At 45.1% G+C, this 9621-nt stretch overlaps 1 protein-coding gene across 2 annotated transcripts; it reads right to left on the reverse strand.

Annotated features, from left to right (window-relative positions):
* Positions 1–1305: 1305 nt before the first annotated feature.
* Positions 1306–9621, reverse strand: LOC138104753 (killer cell lectin-like receptor subfamily G member 1). 2 transcript variants are annotated; one of them, XM_069003963.1, is made up of 6 exons: positions 8425–9621; positions 7722–7946; positions 6669–6767; positions 6177–6328; positions 5612–5715; positions 1306–2228 (listed from the first exon to the last, which is right to left on the reverse strand). In XM_069003963.1, exons 2-6 carry the CDS (start codon positions 7942–7944, stop codon positions 2096–2098), a joined length of 711 nt encoding a protein of 236 aa, XP_068860064.1. In that variant the 5' UTR covers positions 7945–7946; positions 8425–9621; the 3' UTR covers positions 1306–2095. The 2 variants fall into 2 exon arrangements, with proteins under 2 accessions (XP_068860064.1, XP_068860065.1); XM_069003964.1 differs by having other exon boundaries at positions 8053–9621.

Raw genomic sequence — 9621 nt, forward strand, 5'->3', positions numbered from 1 at the left:
TTTAATATTCTCCCTCTGTTTTTCTGATTAATACCTTAGCAATGTACAGTGCCTTTAAAAGAAAGCTGTGCTACATATATATATTTTTTTTTTAATGTGTGAACACTGATTTCACTCCATAGCCCAAATAATCTTCCACATCTCCAGTGCTGTCAGTATAGTTTATAAATCTAATAGTTGATTATGGAAATGTCACAAACTTGCAGAAGTAACACAATCCTATTTCTTTCGTGCCTCAGACTCTAAAGGGAGAACAGGACACAAATTTCATGTGCAAAGACTTGTATATTCATGAGGAGCCATCACACATATTAAACAGGACAGTGCTCCTCAGAGGCTAAAACAAACCCCAGGTAAGAGAAATTTAAAAGCCAAGAATCCTGCCTGATTTGCTTTACATTCTGCTAGGAAGAAATACAGAAAACAACAGAATTTACTGAAGTATTTGGAGCACCTCTGCTGTTTTTCTCACATGCTGTGTTGGGTTTTGTAATTCGAAGTGAATAACTCTTAAAGAAAACTAATGAACACAAACAAGTAACTTTGCAACGTGTTAATTAATTGCTTCTGAATGGGTTACAATTTTATAATAAACTAATGTATTATGAGAACTAAACATTCTTTAAGATATCAGTGAAGAATGCAGGAAAATAATAATCTATTACTCTTGCATAATTTTAATTAACCTTACATTTTTTTGAATACTAAAGGGGTTCTAAAGATGAGATTTTCAGAAATATTCTTTAGGCAACAAATGTTTTGTCATCTCAAACTTCCTAGGTGTTACACTAGCATCTCAATTTTATTGGTAAAAAACAGCTTTATTGCTGTAACAAACATACTTCTCCCAGCTAATTCTAATAACTTATTATGTCACTGCTTAGGGCAATGAACCTAACAAAATAATCATTGGTATTTTAAGATATACTGTCATAAAATAACACCAGTTTATCCCTAAAAAGTTATCACAGTCTTCCTGTCAGGTAGTCAAGGTGTTGCACAGCACAGGACTTTGTGTAACTGTGGCCTACTTGTCACAAAAAATGGGAACTATATTTATCTGTCCACTGAATCCCATGGGAAGAAGTGCTGGATGAAGGGTCTGGCAGGACTTCTTTCGGGAGAGAGCTGTTCTGGAAGAAACTCTGAGCAGGGGGCAAACAGACCATTTAGGGGTGGTGCAGGGCACTTGAACCATGGCCAAGGTGGGTCTTAGGACAAAGGGACTGGAAGACAAAGGGCTGCACTCTTGGTTACAGAAAAAAGTAAATTTGTCAGTCTTGAATCCCTTGGGTAGAGCTGGGGTAGGAAATTTCAGTGGCTGTAGCTGAACTTCTGCTGCAGTGTTATTGCAAAGTATTTCACCCCCTGCTCTCCTGACTCTGTTCCTGCCAGCAGCTTCCTTTTGCCTATTTATTAACCACCTAATGCATTAAGCAATAATATTGGAGCGGAAAACAGAAAAAGTGACTACTGAAGAAATTGTTAGAAGCAATTCATGTTTATTTTCATCTCAGCAGGGTAGCAGGTTTACTCCTTCGCAGCTATTTACACAGCAATGAAACACTAGAAGCCTTGCTCCAGTTTTCTCCAGGTACAAACATAAACCACAGAAGAATTTAGGTTAGAACGGTCCTGTGGGTATCATCTGATCACTTGCAAAAACAGGCCAACTTCAAACTTCAGGCTAGCTTTCAGTTTTGGTGCATGTCACCAGGGTTCACAAGAGTGAGAAATAAACTCAGAGCTTGTGTGAGCTCACAGATTACAAGCTCATCTCTCCCTAGGATTTCAAAACAGCAGTGACAATGCTCAAGTACCTCTGAAAATGACTGAGAGACAGAGAAATCTCTCCTCCCCCTTCTCTACTACTTTGAAGACTATCTGTCACTAGGTGAGGGCTATGAATGTGAACATCACCAGAGTGATCCTGAATGGAGCCAGGATCCAGCAGCACTCAGACCTCCTGTGGCAGCTGCATTCATTCCTTGCACTGTGGCAGGTGGCACAGGAGCCAGGAGCTCTCAGGAGCTTTCTCTGAGCTCCTCTCAGAGAAACTTCACAGCCCTTAGCACAGCTCTCCAAAGAATATCTCCTAAGGCAAGGTCCACAGAGGTGACTGAGCAGATTTCTCACAGATCCATGGGGTAGGGACTTCACAGCTGGAAGCATGGATGGCACCATCCAGCAGAACAGCGCAGTTCTGCACATGGCTGTTGGACTTAACCCTGTGGGAGACAGAGCACACAAGCAGAGGCACATTAGAGAGGGATCTCCACTTTGGCAGGGGGAAGAACATCTCAGCTTTGGAGGGAAGAGATCTGCTGCAGTTAGATTTCATGAGCTGATGTCAGGGAGGATCCATCCTGGGACACAGGAGGTCTGGCAGTGGGGCCTGTCTGGAGACTTGCAGATTGCAAGTCTCTTACTGGGCTCTCCATTTCCCATCGCTAAAGAGCAAAATGTTCTGTTCCACAAGAGATTTTCTGCTCTTCTACTAAACGCATTTGGGACAGAAAGTATAAAATATCCCAGTTAAAGTATCCCGTTAAAATCATCTTTATGGGTATGTGAAAGGTGTAAGCCTTTGCCTCATTAAAGTTATTCAACCAAGGACTCCTTCAGTGCGAAAGAGCATAATGAGGACAAAGTGATAAAACAGAAATCCGCAGACACAAACATTCAAGAAATAACAGAAAAAACTGTTCGGGTCCCTCCCCCCTGCCATGTAGCCCTGGGAGAGGGGCCCTGAGGGGAGGCACGGGGTTTTCCTGCCCCTGGTCAGCCTTGTTCCCCAGTGGTTGTTTTGTGTTCCCCTGCGCGGGCAAGGACCCTCGGGTCCCATGACTGCCTCAGTTCCTCAGCAGATCCCGGCCATGCAGCTGGAGACATAAACATCTCTGAAACATCTAGCAAGAATCAGCCTATATATATTCCTTTTCCATGGGCTGCCTTGTTTGATATGCGTGTTAGAGTAGTCCCCACTGTAACAAATGGTAGAGAATGCGGGCAAGACACCGATCCCTAAGGACAGAAAATTCGTGAGTAAAAGCCACTCTAGATCTCTCCCTTCTCACCTTGGTTTGGATATTCTCTCTGACTATGGAAGAATCATGGGAAATGTGGCTCTCTGAACCACAGAAAGAAATGTATCTAGAAGTTAAAGGAATCCTTGAACAACAAAACAAGAAAGTATTTGTTTCGGGAGATTTAGAACATTTTTTTAACTGGCTTTTTAAAAATTTCTTCTATATTTCTCAAGACTTACTTTTGATATTGATCCTCCTGGAACTATTCTTGAGTGTTTTTGGTATGAGATCTGGGATAAGATAAGGGATTAAACAAAACATGGGCTAGTGACAGAACCTCTCCATGGATCGATTACAATCAGTGAAGCTCTTCAGGAGCATTTGTATGGTACCATTACCCCTAGAGCAGAGGGTGGCCATAATCCCATGGCCGAGGCTGCGCGGCGGCCATCCCAGGGGCGCGTGACTGCAGCCGTGCCAGCGGAGGTGCCTGTGCTGGATGCGCCCGGCCCCCTCGGGAGCCTGCGCCTTATCGCGGGCCCCATCCCTGTTTCGGGGTCCCCGGCCACGCAACCACAAGTGAGGGAACGACGCCGCAGGCGCCGCGGGTGCCGTGGGCCACGTGCAGCAGAGAGGCAGCCCCCATGAGCAGCCAGGAACCGGGGCTCGGCGTGGAAACCGGCTCCGAGCACACGGCTCGGAGAGCCCTGTGGAGGGAGAAGTGGCGGTTTCCACAATGACACGAGAAGCCACGCAGTGCTGAGCCGAAATGACGCCGCTCTCAAAGCAGCATGGAGTTGGCAGAGCCGAATCACTCACAGGGCACAGGGCCGGCGGCAATGGCAACGCGGGGCCGTGCAGAGCCCAGACACGCGCCAGAGCAGCGCCGCTCAGAGGGCGCGGAGCAGCCGCAACGCAGGGGCCCGGCCGAGACGTCAGAGTCAGTGAGGTGGCAGCCACACGGGACCGGCACCCATGACAGACACGCAAGCACGTGATAGGAGACGTTCTAGCAACGAAAGTCACAGGAACTGTGAAATGGTACAACGTAAAAAACAACTATGGATTTATAACACGAGACGATACAGGGGAAGATTTATTCATCCATAGAACTGCCATTGAAAGGAATAACCCTAAAAACTACCTGCAAAGTGTAGGAGATGGGGAAGCTGTACAATTTGATATAGTGCAAGTAAAGAAGGGTTTACAAGCAGCGAATGTTACTGGGCCTGGGGGTATTCCAGTCAAAGGCAGCCATTATGCACAAAATTATAAACAATATCCATCCCAGCAGCTTCCCTACCCACAGCCTAATTTCCCCTTTTACCCTATACCCAATATGAACCCCTTCCTAAATTTACCCCATCCCCAGTTTATTCCTAATCTGTTTTTCACCCCATGGCTTCCCTATACAATTCCCTTTCCCTACAACTCCTCTCCAATGCCGAGGGGGGGATGAAAAGGGGGAGGGAAGAAATTAAACTCTCTCCTGCCTCAGTTTCCCCACAAAGCATGCCCGGAGAGTCCTGTCTCCCTTCTGTCAGCCTTAAGATGTTCCAGAGAATCTGTCTGGACATTTAAAGGCTCAGGAGAGTGGCTTGTTTTGTTTTAAAACTGTTCTTGTTATGTTTATCCAGTTGTTTTCAATGTTAAGTTTTAAATCTCCTTTTATTACAATAAACGGGTGAAATGTTCGGGTCCCTCCCCCCTGCCATGGAGCCCTGGGAGAGGGGCCCTGAGGGGAGGCATGGGATTTCCCTGGCCCTGGTCAGCCTCGTTCCCCATTGGTTGTTTTGTGTTCCCCTGGGTGGGCAAGGACCCTCGGGTCCCGTGATTGAGCAGTTCCTTGGCAGAGCCCCGGCCATGTGGCTGGAGAAATAAACATCTCTGAAACATCTAGCAAGAATCTGTCCATAGATATTTCTTTTCCACGGGTTGCCTTGTTTGATACGTGTATTACAGTAATCCCCACTGCAACACAAAACTGCAAAGACTAAAAGTCTTCAGCTACTAATTGATGGGCAGTCAAAAACCTCCAGGCACAGCTTTGGGCAGGGGCACCCTGGGCTTTGTAACTGACAAGAAAGGTGGGGTGAAAGCGGAGCAGGAGGATTTGAGTACATTCAAGGTGGGCCTAGGTGCCTGTGCAAAACTTGTTGAGGAACTTTCAGAGGACAGGGAGCAAAGAGAAGGGATCAGGTAAAGCAAGGGATGGGTCTGAGCCTCTGGGAGCAGCTGATGATTGCAGGCAGCTGTGTCACAGTCCTTTGCTTCCATGTGTGCCTGTATCCATGTTTGTGTCTCTGGGACAGAAAACTGGTGGGACCTACAGACGGGAATGTAGCAGCTGTGTCCATTAGCCTGGGATTGAGACTCCCAGGTCTACATGCACCCAGCTGGGATCTGGCAGCTGGGCAGGAGGAAGCCCTTATCTGTTAGAGCCTATGGCCACTCTGAACATCCCTTAGCAGCTGTGTTCATTGCTGGCTGACTTCTGTCAAATACCGATGGGACTTTTCATGTAAGGGGGGAAAGGATCTCAAACCTTTTATCTAAAAGTACAAAGGAAACACCATACTCACTTTTTGTCACCCAGTTTTGAGCCGTCTTTCCAGGCCCAGTCACCATCAGTGCTCCTCTGCAAACCAATCCAGTGGGATTTGGTGTATTCTATCTGGAAGAAGTCCTAGGAGGGATGCAAAGGCAGAGAGATCAGTAGACTCGGAGAAACTGATCCTAAAACGGAGAAACCCAGCCAAGTCCTGGGTTCTGAAGGGCAAAGAAAGGAGTGCTGTGTGAGAGAGGAAGTTTTGGGGCCGTCTCTCAATGTGAACACCTATTGCCTTCCTTCCTACAGGGACCTGCTTTGTGAGACTCAGCATTTCAGAGAGCCAGGCAGCTTCCCCAGCTCTGGGTTGTGAGGGCTGAACTCCTGACAAACGAAGCTCAGCTGCGGCAGGCAGAGAGAAGCAAGTGCCTCTTGCAAAGTGTCTAAGGGAAAGCCTTGTCTTGCCAGTGCAGGAAGGTGGTGGGGGGGTCCCAGGAGCCTTTTACACTCTCCCTTCCTCCTAGAGGGGAGGAACTGGCCCTAACTGCCTGGGACTTGCTCCCACTTCATGCTGCCCTTGCCCCTGCAAAGGCACCCACCATTTCATTGGTATTGTTGATCACCAGGAGATGAGCCCCCTGTGCCCGGCAGGATTCCTGGCTGGAATTCCAGTCCTTCTTCTCCTTGGAGAAGAAGTAACACTTTCCTCTGTAGGTGACCCACTGCTCAGGGCAGCATGGACATGGACAGCCTGAAAAAGAATCATACATGTCTCTTCCCATTCATAGTCATAGCCTAGTTCCTTACAAACACTTTACACAAGTATGTTCTTTCAGAAGATTATTCTCCCCAGTTACAGTAAAGACATCCCTGAAGCTCTTCTGAGACTGGCAAAGAATCAGAGTCTCTGAAGGAATCTGTGAAGGGCATCCATTTTCCAGATGGAAATAGGTGAGAGAGCAAGTCTTTTTTTAAAAAGAAGAGGTTCACGTTCTTCTTGGACCAATGAGCGGATTTCAAGAGCTCTGCTGTGCTCCCTGACAAGGTTCTAAATTCAAATGAAGTATTTTCAGTGAAGGATATTTATTTACCCTTGGTAATAAAACCCACTGTTGCTCCCAGCAATGCCAAGAAGAGGATCCCTAGAATCACTGCAATAATCCACCAGGTAGTAGATGAAACAGGAGAACCTAACAAGAAGAAAAAGAATATAAATGTGAGAAAGGTGAGGTTTTCTCAATGGGATCAGCTCTAAAGATATAATTCATGTCAAACTCCAGTGTCAGTTTACCTCAGCCTGCACTCATGTCAGAGTCCAGCAATGTCTGACAGGGTTCTTTTCAATATTCCACACATTGGTAATTTAACATTTAATAACAAATTTGCTTATTTGAAGACATGTGATGTTTCATCAGATTCTGATTTAGCAGAATCAACCACAGCTATGTGTTGGAAGCACAACACAAGTGCAAATTAGCAGAATGTAGCAATTTCAATACACAGATGAATCACAATACAAATGTGATTCTCAGTGGCAGAATTTATGATTCGCTCACCATTGCAACGCTGGCTGGCACCAGGAAGAAATATGTATTAGGCTGAGCAATATATACACTGCCCCCATGCTGGTCTGGCTAACTTAGACATTCATGTTCTTTTGATTAACTCATGGACAAAAATCTACACAACCAGTTGATGTCATCAGCTGATCCACCCAACTGATACAAATGTTGATCCAAAAAGCGGTATCTCTCTCTGGTCCCCCTTTTTTTTCCTGCCAGCCATATTCAGTCACTGCATACTTCATGAGTACATTGCACTTTCCTCTGAGACTCCCTCCCTTGAGACTTACCCCACTGTAGGGGCTTATTGATCAGTCACAACTCAGGTTTACATCTGAAGGGAAGTCCAAATACAGTGAGTGTTTTGATACAGCATCAACAGAAGTTCTTAGATCACTCTGTTGGAGCTGCAAGTCTCCAACTTTAACCTACCTTGAACTGCCCATCCTTCCCAATCTCAAACAGCAGGACAGAAAGGAAAACTTTTTAGTATACAAATGCAAATCTCTGATTCAGACATGAAATCTGCTAGACTGCTTATTTACTAATATGTGTATCTTTTCCATTAATAACAGACTTTACCTTTGTTCTTGGTGTCCTTGTCCTCCTCTGTTCTTTGTCTCCTCCTCTGTTTCTCGGCAGTTCTGCGTTTCACATTCAGATAGATGTGCTCCTTTTTATCCCTGCCACATGCTTTTAAGTGTTGCTTTTCTTTACTTTGCTTAACTTGGAATTCAGAATTCCCATCCACCACAAAGCCTGGGCCTGGGTCACTAGAGCTTTCCTCACAGCACTTTGGAATCATATCTAATGACAGAGCATATTATTAGCAGAAAAGCAATATACGTAAGGAATAATGTCATACATCAGCTTTTTGGAATACAAAATGGTTTAAGAAATGACAATAGCTCACAAAGAAGTCAATCTTTCGTGATTAAACTGCTGCTCTGATGGATGCTCCATAAATCATTGTTAGACAGGGAAACTTGCTTTGACGGGGGAGTGAAGCCATCTAGCATTCTTCACATCATATAAATAAGCAATTTAGGCTTGACCAAGATGAAAAAGGTGAAGAATTCAATTTCCTCATGTAGCAAACAGGTAATTCTAGTGGGGTAAATAACAGATTGCATTTCTCTCTTTCACTGCAAGCACCGTTAACGAAAGCAATGCAGGCTCATTTGATCTGTATCAACATCCTTAATTACACCAATTTATTTATATCAACAACACAGCAAAACATGAGAGCCTGAGAACTGGGACAGGAAAATTGAGGGAGGATTACCTTAACTCCACAGGAGGAAGCTGAAATGTAACAGTAGAACAGGTGGTGCTTCTGTGCTATTCTCCTTATGTGACTCTGCAGGATGACAAAGCAACCATTACCATCTGACTGAAAGAGGGCAGCTGAGAGATGAGAAATAAGTATTGTGGTGACCCACACAGGAAACTTGAATTCTTCCACTCCAGAACTAAGCTCTACCATTTCAGACTTGTAGTGACAACCATGACAACCTGTTCCTGCCATAGTTGCACCAAACGCTGTTTGAGCTGTTTTTAATACCACGTTCACGGAACAAGAGAATGTATTGAACAGGTTCTATCTGTAGAATCCATTACTAAAATCATATGCTTGGACTGCCAGACTTTTTCCACAACAAACATTTCAGTCTCTCTGACCCGTCCAACAGTATCAGCCTTTCCACTCAACTCTTTGATTTGTGTAGAAAAAAGTTGCTCACATTTGCTTAGGGATAAGCTGGGACTTCGCTTCACATGGAAAAGAGAAATTGGCTGATTGGTTTCCAAGGATCACTCTGAATTGAACCATGGTCCATCCCAAAAAGCAGGATACAAAACAAAGGCGGGAGTGGGCCTGCATGGATGAGCAAGGGGCTCCTGACTAAACTCAAACACAAAAAACAAGTGTACAAGGTGCCAGCAAACCCAGAGGATTTCCATAACTTGCAAAAATGGGGTTAGGAAAGCCAAAGACTACCTGGATTTGAATCTGTGGGGGAATGTGAAGGGCAGCAAGAAAAGTTTCTACAGGTGCATAAGAAAGACAAAAACTAGGGAGAAAATGTGGGCCTGCTGCTGAATATGCAGTGGTCACAATGGACATAGAGACTCAGTGCCTTCTTCATCTCAGGTATGTGAAAACTGTAAGAAAGTCAAGTGCAAGGTAGACTTAACCTTAACTTCCATGGAGGAGCATGTAAGTGAAATGTGCCTATAAAAGTCCATGGACCACTGGTTCCCACAGCCCACAAGTGGAGCTGATGTCATTGCAAGGGCACTCTCAATGTCCTTTGAAAGCTGATTGGGAGAGGTCCCTGAAGACTGGAAGACAGCAAATGTCTTCAAGAAGACAGGGAACGAGAGGACAGCCAGCCTGACATCAGGAACTGACATTTTAAAATAAATCTTTATAATAAACTTTTGGCTACTGAAGCAGACCCCTTGGGCTTGGACAGGTTGC

The sequence above is a fragment of the Aphelocoma coerulescens genome, chromosome 1A (assembly GCF_041296385.1).
Source record: "Aphelocoma coerulescens isolate FSJ_1873_10779 chromosome 1A, UR_Acoe_1.0, whole genome shotgun sequence".
NCBI classification, from domain to species: domain Eukaryota; kingdom Metazoa; phylum Chordata; class Aves; order Passeriformes; family Corvidae; genus Aphelocoma; species Aphelocoma coerulescens.